Source organism: Leuresthes tenuis, unplaced genomic scaffold (assembly GCF_036924035.1).
Source record: "Leuresthes tenuis unplaced genomic scaffold, fLeuTen1.0.hap1 SCAF_7, whole genome shotgun sequence".
Taxonomy (NCBI): Eukaryota; Metazoa; Chordata; class Actinopteri; order Atheriniformes; family Atherinopsidae; genus Leuresthes; species Leuresthes tenuis.
In genome coordinates, this window is record NW_027325361.1 from 10,154,494 (window position 1) to 10,173,386 (window position 18,893).

Here is an 18,893-nt window from a genome sequence, read left to right on the forward strand (position 1 = left end):
GCTGTGCACAAATACACGTGCCAGTTACAGACATTATAGATACCTTTACAGGCAGAGACAGCCTTGTTCAAGCATGAGTTTGCACTGCAGCTGAAGGAGAGACGCAGTGCACTCAACCACACTGATAATTGTTTGGATGGAGTGGCAGCTAGTTGTCTTGAAAATATTAAAAGGTTTTTTCTATGGCAAGGAAATGCAGGTGAGGGTGAAGGAGTTCGAGAAGAGATGATTATAGCTATGTTAAATAGACTTTATTTCAAACTGGAAAATTCTCACGTTTAAGCCAGTGAATTGAAATAAAACCCAGTAAATAACTTAAAAACAAATAAATAGATAAAACCCAATAAGGAAAGAAAGCTGACTATGAAATAAAGACCTTAGAATGATAACAAAGTATGGTTTAAAATACGCAGGATGAACAAATGCCAGGAGTTTGTTCTGTCCTTGAGTTCTGTTGTTCAGAACAGAAATCATCTTAAATACAACTTATTTGAAGGCACATCTGTTGTTAAAATACTTAGTTAAGCTTGGTCCAGCCTCTGGACCAAAAGTCACATGTTATGTGACTTTTGCTCATCTGTCCGTGGATCCACAGCTAACATTTCAGTGTGCTAAAGAGAGCTTGTGACACAATCTTCTTACTCAATTGGATTCCTAAACTGTTAACCTCATATCTCCACCCCCCCTTCATCTTGGAACAACTTAACTATATATATTTTTTCTCAATAGTGTTTAATTTATGCCATTTATGTTACCAGTAAGAGTAAGGAGCCGTTATTTTTGGTAGTTGCTTCGTTCATCAATAGAAGAACACACTGCAGAAGTACTAAGCAAGTTGCTATGCAAGAGCTGTAAATAAAGAGCTACTCGTTTGAACTGGTAAACCGTTTAAGACCTTTTGTTTTTGAAGAAACACAAAATCCATAAATGATGATATTATTGGGCCTGAGACATGTAGAGCAGAATAGAGTGCAGGCATCTTACTTGGCCTGGTAATGGCAGTTCATCTTATTTAACTGGGTACTGTCACCTGCTTTATTTCATGAAAGCTAGAACTGAATGCAGAAATGGGTACACTAAACATGGTTACTTGTGCACAGACTGCCTCGTATGCTCAAAACCAATGGTGGAAAATACTCTTATGTCGACATCAGCAAGTCAAAAACCATTATTAAAATAACATAATGATACATTCAACTATATCATCATACACAGAGATTAAACTGGCTGAACTTGTCAAATTGTGACGTTAAGACCACATGTCATCTTATAATCACCTCAACCGTTTCCAGACCATTTTTCTTTGCTCTAATAGAATCCAGATTTTATAACTGCAGCGTCATCAGACAAAAGTATCTCTTGGACAATGTTTGTGGAGTGACTTCAGCTCAACCAAACTGTACGTGTGACTCTGCTGAGTGCCATCTTTTGTTTTGGCTCACACTTTGCTTCCGTCTTACTTGTAGGAGCCCTGATTCTTTGTGCCTCTTCCCTTTTCTCCCTCACTCTGGCTCTTGTTACATAAGACCAAGCCTCTGTATTTGAGCTCATTTTTTCTCATTCCACTATCTTTTCCACGCCCACATCTTCTGTCTTGCTGGAGTAGTGATGGTATTGAGAGGTGGTAGGATGAGCTATTAATAGCCACACCAAATTAATGGAACGGAGGCAAGATGGAGTAGGAAGGGCAAGATGGAAGAGAGACAAATGATAACGGTGAGGGCAGTGTGGAGCTGATTAATGCCTCTTGTCTGGGCTTAGTGGCGACACTAATGCTGACTGAATTCAAAGTAAATGTATTGTCATTATTGTGGGATGGATATTGGTGTTGTAATTCAGCATCATGCATCACCATGAATTCTATGCTTGGTACGCACAGAGGGATCTTTGATCCATTGAGAATTCCACTGCCGACGTGAGAATAACAAACATACTGAGCATGAAGCAGCATGTGCCGCGATGTTGGCTAGTTTCATATCAAAGATTACAAGTGTCATGTTAAGTGTTGTACTGCTCTCATTCTCAGTCATCGCACATAGACACATTCTGTCACACACAACATGGCCTTAGGGCATCAGAGACATTCACTACTTGAGCCATTTCTCAGTTGATGCAGCACTGTGTTTGGGGTAGGGGTTCGGGAGGTTTTTAGTGACATTTCAACAACCTTTACGTGTCCCTAGAGCCGAACAAGCTCAAGGTGTGCAGCCACGCTTGAACTCGCAGCTTAAAAAAAGCTCAGCCAGCTATTTCCAGGCCTTCATTTCCAAAAACCAATCTTGCTTAGAGCACAGGGCATGTGTTAACAGAGGTCAGGATCTCTCTTCACGTTTGATGGCTGTAACCAGAGGCCCGGAACAGCAGTTCCCCCACACCAGGCAGTAGGGAGACTTAGACTTTATGAAACTGAAGGTCCTCCAAGGAGACGATCTTTCAAAGGGAATTGATTTTTCTTTATTTACAGTCGTTCTCTACAATAGCAAGCATGGTATGGAAATCCGTGCTCATTATTAGCAGTGGGTGTTACTGAGATCAAATAGATATTGTCTCTAATTCTTCTGGTGCAATGGAATGATAGAAATCTGTATAAGAATAAGAAAACGAATGAGGACATTGCACACATAGGGCAAGCAAATCCTGTTCCTCAAGAACTTCTACCTTTGTCACACATTTAATTTGCTGTATGAGACTATGTTGCATCCTGTTGTCCATGATATTAAGTTCTTTCCAGAGTAGGGGAGGATTTGTATGTGCAGGGTTTTAAAACCCATCCTGGTACAGCTGGTCTACTGGTTTAAGGGAACTTCAAGGATCTGCCAGCAACACTTTAGCTCTCTAGCTCACGTGTTGTTTAATTAATTCCTCTATGTAGTTCCTTATTCATTTTCTTTTACAATTTTATTCCTTTTTGTGACTATTATTCCATAAGGTGCACCATTTTGAACCATTGTTGACTTCATTCATATAAATGTAACCGTGTTTTAGATATAAGCAGACTTTTAGTTAACTGTGGCCCCAGCTTGTAATAACTTTTCTTACTGGCTATGAAAAAGTGATTTGTCTCTGAATCTCTGAGAAATAATTGGATCCCCCTTAAAGTTTAAACATTTACCTTTTACTCTGTTTACGATTTTACACTTTGTCCATCGGAGCTTTCCTCGGGCTCCCTCCAAAGATTGGAACAAACCTATGAGTTATTTTCAAAGCATGTAATGAAAGAATGTAAGATGCTTTACATCTTGTTTATGAATCATATTCAGACCAGTCACTGGCTTAGTGATGACATTTAATGTTGGTGTTCAATCAAACATGGCATCAGCAATGCAGCCCGGCTGGAATAATACTACACCCACGCCTGATAACCCACATGCAGATGCATGGAGTACAATGTACATAAGATGGGCTGCCATGGTAACTGCAAGGTTCCCTGCACTACTTTTATAAAAGTTGTCTCCAAGAGAATTCCATTCACCTTTTTGTCAGCCTTCTGTCTTTGTTGATTAAGTACTTGATATTTGATTAACTGGAACCTGGGTAGGCGGCCAGCTACTTGTGAATGCCTTGCCATCTGGCAACCACTGCTGTCATCTTTGTATAGTATGAAAATGTGGTATTGGATTTTTTTTGGACAGTTTTTTCATGGTTCTCCACTTGCACTTGAACATTTCAGATAAAGCAACATGTTAAAATCATGCAGTGTCTTTTTTGCAGCATAATATTAACGGATAACAGACATGTTTTGCATTTCAACAAATATTTTAGTTTTAGATGAGGATCTCGACATTGACACAATGAGACAATAATGACTATGAAATGATGATTAACTATCCTTATGTCACTCCTCATCCCACACACACATAATTAAAATATTTAAATGGTTAAAAAAGTCCTGGGTTGCTACTGGAGGCATTCAAGTGTTTTTATTATACAGCTGCCTTTTAATTTCCCTTCAGTCTGTATTTTTGCTTTGGCTTCCTCCTGCCATCCAAAAAGATGCATGTTAGGTGAATTTGTGATTCTAAAAGTGACCTTAGGGAGTGAGTGTGAGTGTGCGTTGTTGTTTGTCTCTGTGTGGCACTGTGATAGACTGGCGACCTGTCCTGGTTGTACACTGCCTCTCGCCCAATGGCAGCTGGATAGGCCCCAGCCCCTGTGTGACCCTGAATTGGATTAAGCGGGTATAGAAAATGGAAAGATGGATGCACTATACATATTCAAACAAATGTTGTTGCACTTTTTGTCAGACCTTGTGAATCTTAAAATCCTTAACACACAATTAATGTGGTCAAAAACATGCAGAGGAAGCAGTGTTTGAAGGGTAAGGTCTGCAAACAGGCAATTTGACACTGACAGAAGGTTTTCACCCTCAAGCTGAAAATGCTGTGTGCACATAAGTAAACATTTATAGCCTTGCTTGGTTTTTCCCTGCTACTATACTGAGGTCTCATCATTTATGGAAGGAAAAAAAATCATCTTGAGGGTTTAGTCTTGTCAATCAAAGCCTCTTAAACAAATACACGCACTCCTCTTTCCACCATCCTCATCCTTGTATCTGAAGGGACCAGCTGCACTGCATGTCCGCAGCTACGTAACACCACCTTCATTCTCCCCTCCATACAATATGGGTCTATTCACAGCACACCCGCTCTTCTTCTGACTGCATGATGCTCCACAATGCATCCCCGCAGCTCCCGTTCACACACAGTATGCACGGCAACAACCCAGTAGGCACCATTTTGAAAATAAAAAGATAATAACAATTTTACAACAGGGATATACAACAAATCTACCATGTTTCTATAGTTTTAAATTAAACAAAAAAAGATAACTATATACTGACTTAACAAAGAAGTTTTGCTTTACTTTTGAGTGATTTACTCTGTAACGTTGTCTTGCGTGTGTTGACACTGAATGTTGTAATCAGAAGTGTTTATTATCTCAGTACTTATTTTGAATTCATAAGGATTCATTTCAGTTTGTTTTAAAATTCCTTATGTAGATAGAAATGAACATGCAATGCCAAATAGTTGAAAACAGCATTATAGCATGTTTGTTATAACTGTAAATGTGCTGCCATGCATGAGTAAATGCATCCACTGGGTATGTATTAGCATAGCCTCTTAGCCATACTGACACTGATATGACAGCTTGGATTAAGAGGATCCAGCCTTCAGCATCTTCCCTGTCCACAGCACTTCTGTGTCTCGGTTCTCATATTGCCTTTAGCCTCAGTATTGGAGCAGTGTAAAAGTAAAATTATTCTTATTGCTCTTCTTCTTTCTCTCTGTTACTGCATAGCCTCCAGGTTTGTAAGAGGCAGTTCATTACATTTGAGTGGATTGAGACAACACCCTTAATATTTTCATCCGGCTGACGAATGAATTACAGCTTGTTTGGGCCTGGAAGGGTATAGAAGTTTTGTTCCTTTTGACTGCAGTTACGGTGTGTGTGAACACACCCTTAAGGTCAGAAGAAAGTAGCTCTGAATGACCCGCATCGAAGCAGACACTCCAGCCCCACACTGGCACCGGATGGCTTCACGCCACTGCTCTTTTTTACGCCTCATACCACCTAACTTTTCAATGCTGTCCATATTTCTAAGCATTGCCGCTCCACACATTTTTTAGTCATATCCACTCCATGCAAATGCACTCTGGATCCCATCCCACAGCAGCTCTTCCTCTTTGGTGCTTTAGCATTTTCTCTGTTCTTCTTCTCCTGTTTTCATAGCTGCGCTGTCGCGTGTCAGACATATTTGTAAAATGGATGAGGGGAGAATACAGAATGAGAAATAACCGAATCCATACAAGCTGCAGTCCTGTCATTGGATACTGTCAGAAGTATCTTTCCACACAGCTTTTATATCTTTTTGTAATCACTGTATAATATAAATAGTTTTAGTAATGTAAAAGGTTTCTCGTTTTTCTTTTAAACAGTGTTCAACAGCACCACCTTTTGAGATAAACTGGTAGGCTACCCGCTATGCGCTTCACTTGCATGACTTTGTATACTTGAGTATCAGATATAGAGATATTATGGTAAGTTTAGGCTCTTTATAGACATAAAACAACTAATATATGGCAGCCTACCAACTATGTTTGTTGTTCTGCTACTTTCAAGACATAATATCACTGAATAAAACATTAATTTTTCAACTTATTAATTAAAAACTGCTACGATTGGGAACTTCACCATTGCCCAGATCTGTGTGGTCAGGTGCGGGCTGCAGCCCTTACATCTTTAAAAGTTATTCAGAAGAAGATACTAATGTGGCCTACTCTCATCCTTCCTTACCAGTAGACTGAAGAAGTCCAACTGTAACACCACGTGTTGGTGCTTTTGACAATTCAAATACAAAATTCAGCCTTTAAGTGTATATTATCATATTATACAGCAGCTGTTGTTCAATGAAAATGGATTTGCGTTATGCCAAAAAAGAAGAAATACATTATGGATGAAAGTACAAATATCAATTGTTTACACCAAATCTTTCGGATTACTAAGTGATGCACATTACATTCTAACCTACATGCTGGAGGACATTAGGAGCTGCAGAATAATGAATAAAAATACATCCGCTTGAGTGGTCAGACAAGTCTTCACCGTCTTGTAGGGTATGATGAAATGAAGATGATAAATGATGATTTCAGTGGGCAGCCTGTTTTTGACCTTTAGTTCCTTATTTCTATTCAGCTGCAGCGGTGCCAGTGTAAAGGGTAAACATGATGACATTGAGCTGGAGGTGAAAGTTGTAATGATATTTTTCTATGTCGGGATAATCGCTATGCATTGTAGACATGTGAAACTGTTACTTTAATCAATATTCTCTCCCTTTCACTGCTAGACATTCCATATGTTTCATCAGCCTGTCATTACAGCCATTATTCCTTAAAAGAAAAGTCTATTCTTTTTCTTTTCTATTTTGAAAAAGATATTTGCTCCATTGTGCAACTAGCATCCCACTCTGTGTCCCCGGCAGCACACATTTATGTCTCAATTTGCAGTGTCGTCTGTATGACCGGCAAGTAAGCTGTGCTGAAGTCTGATATTTCTGATGTTGTTGATGCTTCAGACTCTTCTTATTCCTTTAACCCAAGAACTGAATGCAAGCAAGGCTTGGACCACTCTTGATAAGTATAAATGTCTGTTAAGCTGGTTTAGTGTTGGCCTGTTGATGGTGCTGGGTACAGGTTTGTATCCATTCAGTGAACGGGTGCTAATCTGCCCCACCAAACACCTTATCCCTCCGTATCCCAGCCCCCAGACTGAGCTACAAGAGGGCTGTCGGTCACAGTTTGTCTGCATCTTAGAAGGAATTGCATTAGAATTATTGCTGATGTGATTATTGAACTAGAACTCTGCTGCACCTGCTCGTTTTAAAGGAACATGGAACATTTTCGGTTCAACCTTCTTCAGTTTTTGTCCCACAAATAGTGCACGTCTCATCTACAAATGTCATCTGAGCAGCGCTGACAACGCTGCACGTCTCCTGGCCAACCTTTAACACAAAGGGCGACTGTAAGGTTTTTGTCTCTATAAAGTCTTCAATGTAGAATGTTTTTTGAAAGTTATGTAGTTCATGATTTGTTTTGTTTTTATTTATTGAGCACTATACTCCCTCCAGAGAAATGCTAAATACAGTATATAATCCGTACTAAGCCATTTAGCTTCTCCTGGTGGTGTCTTTGAACAAGAGGGTGAATATGAGGCTTTATTATTTGCTGTGCCCCTGACTAACCCCAAAAACTAAAGACCTTTTAATGTAGACGTAAACTCCCTGTGTATGCTGTTGAAAGTGAAATCCGGTGTAGCCCAAAGGTGGAAGAGGGTGGGATGCTGGGAGGCAGTGAAAGGTGAATCAGCCTCCACCTTTGTTTCCAAGTGGCCCCGCTGGCTTTGTTTTGGAGCAGAATGAATTATTCACGGTGGCCTTCTGGTCATGTTTTTCATCAGTGTGTCCACCACAATGATAAAGAGCACTGTGCTGAGAGATCTCCATTGACGGGCTCCGTTCATAGTGACAGCACCTCAACTGTTTTTAGTCTTCACTGTGCGTCTTATTTTTAGGTTTCCTGAGTGTCTGCTTACAGTGAATATTGTCTAATTCTGACTCAAACACTAACGTACAGTAAAGCTGAAGCGTACTGGCTACCTTTTGCATTTCACCACAGCTTTGCTCCTTTTATTTTATACGTTTCATTACTTTTGTACTACTTCTAACCCAGAATACTTTATGGTTATATGATGAATTGCGTTTTAAAGATGAGTGAATTGTTGACTCATTCAACAATGGGAAGTAATACTTGTCATAAATTTCATTAATTTTTCAAATTGAATGCATTGAAATGCAATGAAATGGATGGAAATGATGAACGTATTGTTGACAACCTGTAAAGAAATATGCTGAACAGAAACAGGAATCCATAGCTTAAGCTGTTGCCTTCACATTTGATGACATGTCCATCATGTGGCTTGAATCCTAGAAAAACACAAGAAAAAAGAAAAAAAAGAACATGAAGATTATTTAAAAAAGAAACGACTACTAATGATGATAATAGTCAAATTTAAAAAGAGATTCTCATAACTTGAGTCATCATTTCATTCATTCATTCAATGGTCGTCTGTGATTGACTTTTCCTGAGAATCCTGCGATTTTATTTTCATTTCCTAATTTTTGGTTCGGTAAGACTTGACACAGCTGGTAAGGTACCATTCAGTATTTATTTATTTTTAACCTCTGTGGTTTTTGTTCTTTTCATCATCACTCCTTTCAATATTTGTTTCTAAACTCCTTACTGAGTATAAAAAAGTCTGATAGCAATATTTGATATTTTGAACAAAGTTGTGTTGAATGTTTTTTTTTTTTTTTTGGCACGTTTGTGCTGCCCACTCCTCGATACTTAAGTTTATTTCCATCAGCTGCTTAGCCAAATTGCTGTCACTTGATCCTTTTTATCATCTGTCGGCCAGAGGATGCTCCCAACTGGCCGAAATGCCTGGCAACTGTAACCAAGGGGCAGACATGACTGTGCTAAGCTGTTGGTTGAATAAAGAATAAATAAAGTAACCAGAACAACTTGGGCTGGATTGTGATGATTAAGGATAAGTCATCCAAGATGTCAGACATTAAGAGGAATTATTTTCCGCTGTCTCGTAATGTTCTCATGAAATGTACATTTTTGTTGTTTTTTACAGCTATGTTTTATCTCATTTAATGTACATTGGGCAAGATTGGTGGCGATTAGAAACTAAAGGGAATGAATGGGACTGAAATAGAAGGGGGGAAAAAAAGAGGCGGGGTGAGATGGGGCGTATAGGGGTGGAGGGAGGTCTTTGGTTTAAAAAAGAAATAAATAAAACTAGGCTGCGAGAGATAAGTGATATGTAAATAGGAAATGTATCCAAATTTACCTCTGGGGGAAAAGCCAGTCTGAGACAGGATAATGTGGCAGGGAGCCTCAGGTGCAGCCGGGAGGGGAAGAAGCTGGTCGAGAAAGAAGGAGGAGGGAGTATGTATGTGTGTGTGTGTGTGTGTGTGTGTGTGGAAAGAGAGAGACTTGAGTGTGCAAGCTAGAGAGATTGTGTGGTGAGGAAGGGAGGGAGGGAAGTGTAAGCCAGTCACAGCATCTCTCCTCACTGCACCAGGACTGAGGGACTCTTCGTCCCCTCGCTGCAGATTTAACTCATTTCCATCAGCGCAGTCATCTTTTTTTTTTCCTCACTTGCTGCTTTGGACAGATGCATTGCATTTCCCTCTTTCTGTATGCCAGGATCTAAGGATTTATTTATAAAAAAACAACAAAAACAAAACAAAAAACATTTTCCTGCTTGCCTGAGGTAGAAGGGGATATTTGCAAAGGACAGTGCTTAAAACTGGGACTCGACTGAGACTTGGGCTTTTCTTTATGCTGCTAGAGCGGATTCCTTTTGTTGCGTTGTCAGTGTTTCAGTCTGAGCGAATGATCTACTGAGAGAGGACTTAAAGGCAAGGCTATAGGATCCCATACATCTACAACTTGAATGCACTCTTTAAAGGACAAGTTATACAATGTACGATTGCATTAAGCACTTGAGGCGAAGGTATTAATCTGTGCCAACAGCTGCCAGTGCTTCAGAATGTCGCTAGGAAAATGCAAGTAACAAGTTCATGGGAAGAATGAGTGGATAGATGTTTTATCCCTAAATGCCTCTCTCCAAGTGTCTGCCACAGGATTGCCGAGGAGTCGAAGTGAGTGGAGCACTGAGTTAGTCAGCTGGCCTCACGTTGCTCCTGGAGAGTCCTTTCACCTGCCTGCATTGGAGTCAGACATTCCATGCTTTGATCAGCTGCTGAACATTTACATTTGTCTCGCGCAACTTGCAGTCCAAAACACTGAGAGGCAAGTTTGCCCTTTTGGATTTAAAACTTTGGATAATTTTATCAGCGGGAGTCATTCAGAAATTTTGATGCGCCCGGTTTTTGCCTCATTTTGCATGGGGATGCCTTGTAAACACATTTTCCCCCACCGCCATGTGTGCTGAGAGAGCTATGACATTATCTCCTGCGGAGATCCCCATGTTGTTCTAGCCTATGTCTGTGTTTTGATTCAGACAATAGCTGGGCATACATTGGCTCCAGACACTGACCAGAGGACCACCAAAATAAGGGAAGCCTGCTGTTACACAGTAAACACGCGAGCACCCATGGCAAAGTGAAACTTTGGAATCTGCTCAAAGGATGATTCTTAAAAATTGGGTGTTAATGAAAACCTAGAGAGACTCTTTAGTGGTTGCCTCAAGTAAATTTTGAGAGGTAACTGCACCCGGGAAATCTGTCTCTTCTATAAGTTTGAAATGGGGCCATATGCTGTTTGATTTCCTCTGAGGATCTGTGAAGTGAAGGGAGCATTGTACTCTGCTTTATGCTTTAACTTTGTGTGGTTTCCTCCCTCACTTCTGCGTTCTCTGCCCTTGTGAGGACAGCTTAAATCCCCAGCCTCCTGGTGGCAACTCTCATTAAAATCATGCGATGAGGCCACAGACTGGGAGAAAAAGCAGCAGGGAAACTTGCCTTTGGGATAGATGCTGGCAGCTGCACTAATGCTACTCTGCTTTAGGTTTACTGAAGGAATAACTATTTTTTTTTCTTTTCTCCACTCCTGATTTAGCCACCCACAACTGTCACTAACCATGTGTGATTGGAAAGGAGAGCTGAACTGCTTGTCCTATCCTCCTAGAGGCTGTATTGATTTTGCTCCAGTCAGTGTTCATTTGATTGAGACCCAGCTATGTGAGAGTAAGGTGAGCAAGAGCATGAGTATGCTAGAGAGAATATTGAGCTTTGTGAACTGAAGGAGGCTGCAGACGCCTGGTGAGGAACCAAAGGGAGACAGGCAGTTCTCCAGTTTCAGCCCAGCCTCCTTATGGGTGACACTCAACAAACCTGACTCACCTTGTTTGCACCAAGAACAATGAATCAGTCTGAGCTGACAACAGACCCGATGCCCACTGCCAACAGCAGCCATGCAGACTTCTTTCCTGCCAGGGCATCCAACCACTCCTGTCCCTTGGGCTGGGGGTTGAAAGAAGGCCCGGAGGCTTGCATTCTGGAGACTGCTGTCATAGTACTTCTGACAGTGCTCATTATTGCGGGGAATCTGACGGTGATTTTTGTGTTCCACTGTGCCCCTCTGCTGCACCATTACACCACCAGCTACTTCATCCAGACCATGGCTTATGCTGACTTGCTGGTGGGTCTTAGCTGCTTAGTGCCCACCTTGTCTTTGCTCCATTATCCAGCAGGTGTCCAGGAACCGATCACATGCCAGGTTTTCAGCTATGTGATCTCTGTTCTTAAGAGTGTCTCAATGGCTTGCTTGGCCTGCATCAGTGTGGACCGCTACTTGGCGATAACTAAACCACTATCATACAACCAGCTGGTGACACCCTGCCGTCTGCGAGGCTGCATCACCCTCATCTGGGTCTACTCAAGTCTGGTTTTCTTGCCCTCCTTCTTTGGCTGGGGTAAACCAGGATATCATGGGGATATATTCGAGTGGTGTGCTCAATCTTGGCCCACCTCTGCCCTCTTTACAGGCTTTGTGGTGTGTTTCCTTTATGCACCTGCTGCACTTGTGGTCTGTTTTACCTATTATCACATCTTTCGTATTTGCCAGCAACACAACAGGGAGATCAGTGAGCGGCGGGCACGCTTCCCCAGCCAGGAGATGGAGACTGGTGAGGGGAATGGCGGTGGGAATCACGGTGGGCATGGACCAGATCGGCGCTATGCGATGGTACTCTTCCGCATCACTAGCGTTTTCTATATGCTTTGGCTCCCCTACATAATCTACTTTCTTCTGGAGAGCTCCCATGTGCTCGATAGTCCTGCCCTTTCCTTCATCACCACCTGGCTGGCCATTAGCAACAGCTTTTGCAACTGTGTCATCTACAGCTTGTCCAATAGCGTGTTCCGCCTGGGCATGCGCAGGCTGTCACAAACTATGTGCTCCTTCAGCCATTGTGCTGCAGATGACAGGGATTTTGGGGAGCCTAAACCAAGGAAGAGGGCAAACTCGTGCTCCATCTGAAGTCAATACTTATGCAGGATGAGGATACTACTGTAAATCTGAATGTGTGACCTGAATTTTAAAAAGCTAAACAGCTAGTTCACTTGCAGCTAAACTGGTAGGACTGAAAATGCCTTCTACTGTATCAGCCTTTCAGTTGACACCAATGACGATTAACTGTTCGTTGAACTGCAATGATATAGAGAGCTAAATCTAATGAGAGACGTGCTCTCTGAGAGAACATTTCCTCCACGGTACTGCATAGGCTTTCTCAGCCTTTACATTCCATGGTATGATTTCAGCCAGGTTAGACCTAGTGGGAAGACGAAACTTTAAATCTCAAAAGATGCACATAATATTTTGTTAGACATCACATGTTACCATGCTATTTCATGCTTGTTCAATTTTATTTGTGGTTGTAAATTTAATCAACTGTTCACTGGATGTCTCCATAGTTTTTATGACTGTCATTTGTAATGTGCACTTAACTGTGCCAAAGACTTGTTTAAAGGTTGTAAATGAATATTTAGAGTTTTTCCACATTTAAACACGCACACAGTGACCATGACAACAGCTGCTGAATTCAGATGGTTATATGGCCATGACTGTTTTCTTGAGGAAAGTGAGCAGGTTTTTTCTGCTCTTTATTTTACTTTACAGTAAAGGAATCTATAGGAATAATGTATTTTTTTTCTTCTTTCCGTTGATAATGATTTAGCCAGCCGCTGATCTGGTTTGCTTGTTGGAATTTTAAGGAAACTGCAAAAAGTTGTTTTAAGGTAATACTATACAGATGATTTTAGGGATTGTTTAAACCTACAATGACGTGAAATTTCTCAAAACCGCAACCGAATTAAATCCGCTTTTTGCTTGTCGTAACTTGGGTATTAATCAGTGACATAGCCAAATTGTCATTTAATTACTTTTCAGTTGTTTTCGAGTTAACTGCTGAATATGGTTGGTCACCAGCTGATTGGTGTACCTTAACTGCAAAGCACCTTAATTTTGGATGAATTCAGGCCAAGGATTTTTACCAGTTTGTCTGAGTCTGAGGCCTCCGTATTGAGGGAAGGAACTGATGCTGTCCACAGATAACAATCCAACACCATATTTTTTCTTTTTTTGGTTTGGCATTCCTGATGTGGCTGTGATACGAGTGTTCTACTCAGTTTGATGCATTAATGCTCGTGACACCCATATGTAACTTGCGAATAAATATTACCCCAATCTCTCCCTGTATACGGCGGATCACCATGACGACTGTGAGCTCACGTAGAACTGGCTGAATGAAATAGTGTTAGCTAATTGTACATTCTGTTTTATGATCTCTAGTGCAGAAAATAAATATTTATTTTCAGAAAACAAAAAACTTATTTAAGGAATTCTTATTCTGAGTTGCACCTCTTGGATGCTTAACCCACCCACAACTGTGAGTAGATTTGGAATAAGACCGTAGAAATCCATCCATCCATTCATCCATTGTCTTCAGCTTATCTGAGGTTGGGACCGTAGAAGTGCTGACCTGATTATGTAACCAGGTTATTGATGCTTTGGGTGACACAATTATCTTTGTCGAATTTGGATTTTATTTCCAAGCCGCGGCGAACAGGGGCTCAGATTAATGTAATCTGATCCATCTTGAAGCTGCTGTGAGGTTAAAACTGGGCCGATCTGAAATTACATGCTCGTTGTGTGAAAGATCAAGTCTATCAGAAGCTCATCTTGTCTTGAGTTGGTGACTTGCTGCTCAGACAAAGCTCTTTTAATATCTCCATTTTATCTCTGCTTTACCAAATCTGTTGATGATGCATATGAAAGGCTAGAACTTGGTGTGCAGTTCTCACAGGGCAACTCTGAGTACCTGTAAAGTTACAGACAACAAGAGGTTAAACTGATAGAGGGGATATCCTCTCTTTCTGTGCCAAGCAACAAAGGAAACCGCTGCAGAGGGAAAAAGGTTTGTGTTAGAATTAGAGGAATTGTTGTACTCTTGTTATCTATGGGTAAATAACTTTACTCCTCTAATTGAACAGTTTTTCTTTTTCTATATTCTCCCAGCTTTGTGACTGTTCCCAGTTCTGGGCATTCGCTTCATAAGCGTAGATGATGAATGTTGTTAAAGCAACTTAAAGACTGCCTTTGGTAATGATTTTGAGCCTTTGCTCCAGCACAGTGCTCCATTCATTTCAGTCAGTTCACTTTTAATCATATACAACCCTCCCCCAGTAAATTGATTTGTGTCAAACAATAATTAATTTAGTATTAAAACGGCTACACTCTATTTTAATGACTTAGATCAGTTTTCCCTCTTTCTCACAATGTGATGTATTGTAGATTTGTCTTTTCTCCATCCCGTGATGCTTAACAATATTTTGTGTATTATGTTTTAAAGCTGCATTAACGTAACTTTTTTTTTTTTTTACTTCTAAGGGCATGAAGACTTTCAGTCTTTTACTTATAATATTTATGTGATGTGTTAGAAGGCTTTTGGATAGTTACACATCTAGACAAAACAGAGCTACAATATATGAGTCGAGTCCTCTTTCCATTTGATGAATGTAAGTCCAGTATTGTTTTTAAACCAAGGTTTGGTAAGTGAGCATGGACAGGAGAAACATATCTGTGTCGTTGGGTCGACAAGCTGGTCTGTCTTCATTGGCCTCTCATTAGCAGCAGGGATGAGGGTTTCATCTCTGTGAAACATAATGGAGTTGACTCTGTGTTGCTTTAGAGAACCTATTGCTTTATGCAGCTTTAATGTATCACAGATTTCTCTGTATATGTGCCTAAAGATGAGTTTGGTTGTAGAAAAAAGTAGAAGTAGTCGTTAACATTACATGGACAGGCTGCACTTTTATGCGCTTATTAGCGGAATTATAGAAAATTATTCAATTTTTGAACAGCAAAGATCAGCCACTCCTAAAAGTTAAGTCAGCCATAGTCTGAGAGTGCAACTGAAAAACGGAGCGAAAATGCACATTTTTTTCTGAACGATAATTGCACAAGTTCACACTCGGATGCCAAACCAAGACAACAAACCGGGTTTAAAATGCAACAGACATACACAATCCAGCTCAGTTACGCAAGAGCGCTCCCACAATCTAAGCACCACTGACCAGTATTACCAGCAATGACCACAAACAAGCTGTTATATTGTTAAGATATGACTGATATTTGGCTGGAACAGCCTGCCAGAAACTTCAGAAATTAATCTCTGATTAATTTACAATGTTTGCTCTCCCAAATAAACTTTAACACGGTTACGGGGCCCAAAACAGTTTTAATTTTTAAAGAGTTTCTGGATTAATTCAAAGGGTTTTTATTTATTCATGAGAATTTGTTTGGTTAATTTGCATGATATGACTGAGGATATTTAACAAATGTTCTTTTTAAAAAATACATCAGGCCCTCCAACGGTTCCCATCTGTTTGTAACACTGTACACATTCAGCTGTTATTGGATTCTGTTTCTCATGACTTTGTGGTGAGTTCAGTTATCTTGACTAGAGCAAAGAATCAGTGAAGTCATTCATTGATCTGTCTGTCTGACTTCTGACTGCCAGTCAGTGCATGTGTTGCCTGGCATCTACATCTGAAGGATGGCAGGAGACGGCAGATTCATCCAAGCCTTTTGAATTCTCTTCTGTAGCCATTTTACTTGGCACATATGAGGGATGCCAGAGGGTACGATGCTGCATAACAAATACTCTAGTTCTAATATTTAGTTTTGACATTTTTCTTTTTGTTATTATTATCTCATTAGGTTGTGTTTTTGGTACTTCTTCAGTGCATAGTGCAGTGGGGTTGTAGGTGAAATTCATAGGAACTTACTATATAATCTTCACAACATGGTTGATGAAACAACGTATAACACAGAAAAAAACTGATGATAGCATAACTTAAGATAGTTAATTTGTTACAATATAATATAAAAGTTGGTATATTCCAACTTTTGTCGTCATAATTCTCCAGATTGCAGTTATTGGTCTGAAGGCATAAATATTCAATCCTTTGGTATCACTTTCTGTGACGGGTTATACACTGTTAAATGTGTGTCTTGACACAGGTTTAGAAAATCCAAAAGCCACAGATTTAATATTTAGAAGATGAAGTATATGTGTCCGTGTTGCACTGACCAAGATGAACTGGTAAGAAATCCAAACTGTGTCCTCTTACTTTGAAGTGCATTGATAGGACGTTTAGAGGACACTAGCTATTTATTTATAAAGTTGTGTATAAACCTTTACACAGTATACTGTAAATGGGATTACTGTATGTAATGTCTGTGTAACTGTTTTTAATCTGCTGTAAACTCGCCCCCCCCCTCAATAGAAAAATAAACCTGACAAAATCTAACAGGTATTGTGCACCCATTTGTTTTGAACCAACCACTGTAGGCTTCTGATGTTTTTGAGTAGGAGGTGAGTGTCTTAAATTACACAATATCTATTTTTTTATTTCAAAATTATGTCAAATGCTACAATTTTGGTGTTGCTGCCAGCCTAATAAAAAGCAAAATAATAGATGTTCACATTCTGTCGAGTTGTTTTTGTGAATCGTGTGTTTCTATACATTCACTCACTTGTTAGCTATATATATATATATATATATATATATATATATATATATATATATATATGCTTAAAAGAAGTCTTAGTGTCAGAACTAAAAGAGGGAAGGAGCCAGAGAGTAAGAATGAGGATATGAGGGAATCATTAGGAGGATATAAGCAGTGTCATCCTCATTAGTAAACCCACTTTATCCTGCTGAGTGTCGGGTGGGGGGGTTGGGAAGGGTGTATTCAGACCATTTAAGTGTTTTGTTAGAGCACCATTGGCAGCAGTGGCTGCCTCGAGTCCTCTTGGAAATGATCCTACAAATCGTACACTTTTCATTTGGAAGTTTCCCCACTCTTCTGTCCACAGCTGTTGAAGCTTAACCTGGTTAACGTCACTCTGGTGTTTTCTTAGGGGCGTGCTTCATGTCATTGTCTTGTTGAAATATAAACCTTTACCCAAGATTGCTGATGATTTTTCTGCATTTATCTTTACCTTTGAGGCCGCCTTCATGTTGCTTGAGTGGAGGGATGGTTTTAGTGAGTTGATCCTTACTACCTGATTTGTTTCACAGGTGCTTTTGAGAATTGTGGCCAAATGATTGAAAATGTCATATCTGTGATGATATCGGGTGCCTTTTTTTAAAACATATTTCCAGTATGGATGCGTGTTCTGTCTGAACAAGGCCCAGATTTTAAGTTTGCTGCAGCTTAAAGTCTGTGACGTGTACTCAGTTTGTAGAAGCTCCGCATTCCCTGTTGGGTGAAGTGGAGTTTCACCAAAGCTTAGACGCAATTGTCATGACTAAAAAATGTTTGCATTCATATTATTAAAGTACAGTGCTGTGAAAAATGCTCAATGCAGTAGAGGAGGTAGTTCTTTAACATAAAGCCATAGAACTGTTTTTCTTTTTTTTTTACTCAAGTTAAACATTTGTATTTTATTTTTAAGACCAGACATATTTTTAAAGAGAGTTCTACTTTTGTTTGTCTTCTTGTTTTCTGTATGAATGAGAGATGTCAATTTGGAACAATATCTGTATTTGTTCTTGGAACAGAAAGCGTAGTATTTACGCTTGACATTTAGCTAAACCGAAAAGAGCAGCTCCCCAGTCCAGCCCAGCTCAATATTCATGGCCAAGACTATATCAGGAATTCCCTTTCATTTCCACACATGGTGGCACTCGTCTAACTTCCTCGTTCTCTTTCCATCCTGCCACTTTCCTCCTTCCGTCCTGACTGAGAAAGGACCACCTGATCCTCTTTTGAGGTGGGGAAGTCATAATTGGAGAGGAAGCCGGTCCCCATCTTAGAGTGCTAATGGTGTAGCCTCGCGGCAGCCACCAAAAGCCTTTGATGGCATAACGAGGACACGCTCTTACACCCACACACCAACTCTCTCATACATCTTGCATGACTCTTTGAAAATGTGGGCTGCAGACTGTGGTCTGATAGCTGACAGGTGTGCCCTTAATACACGATGTTAAGCAGTTTTTAAACTGAGTTTAAGAAGGCTGAGTGTGAGGTCGTGTCATCATTTCATTAGGTGTCATTCTATTAGAGCTGTACATATTTTGAATAACATTGAGTGAAAGAAATTGTAACTTTTGAGAGAGATAATTGTGTCATAATGTATGAAAACCCATTAGAATATCTAAATCTTTGTCTGAAATCACATGCATACGGATTCTACGGATTTCCCGCTGCGATACAGAATGGACATCGTTATTGTTGGGTTTTTCTCTGAATTCGCCGTAAGATTACATAAGTTGTAATTTTGGCACTTTACAG

The 18,893-nt window shown here is 40.2% G+C and overlaps 2 protein-coding genes across 2 annotated transcripts in view; both read left to right on the top strand.

Moving 5' to 3' along the window:
* The window catches only part of rabgap1l (RAB GTPase activating protein 1-like), a 103,695-nt gene that overhangs the window by 27,022 nt on the left and 57,780 nt on the right, over positions 1–18,893 (top strand). The window lies entirely within an intron of this gene.
* Positions 9,373–17,045, top strand: gpr52 (G protein-coupled receptor 52). The gene has a single exon (XM_072389209.1). The coding sequence runs from the start codon at positions 11,451–11,453 to the stop codon at positions 12,567–12,569; it is 1,119 nt and encodes a 372-aa protein (XP_072245310.1). The 5' UTR covers positions 9,373–11,450; the 3' UTR covers positions 12,570–17,045.

Coding starts and splice junctions, on each gene's coding strand:
- gpr52 (XM_072389209.1), top strand. CDS start 11,451: ATGAATCAGTCTGAGCTGACAACAGACCCGATGCCCACTGCCAACAGC.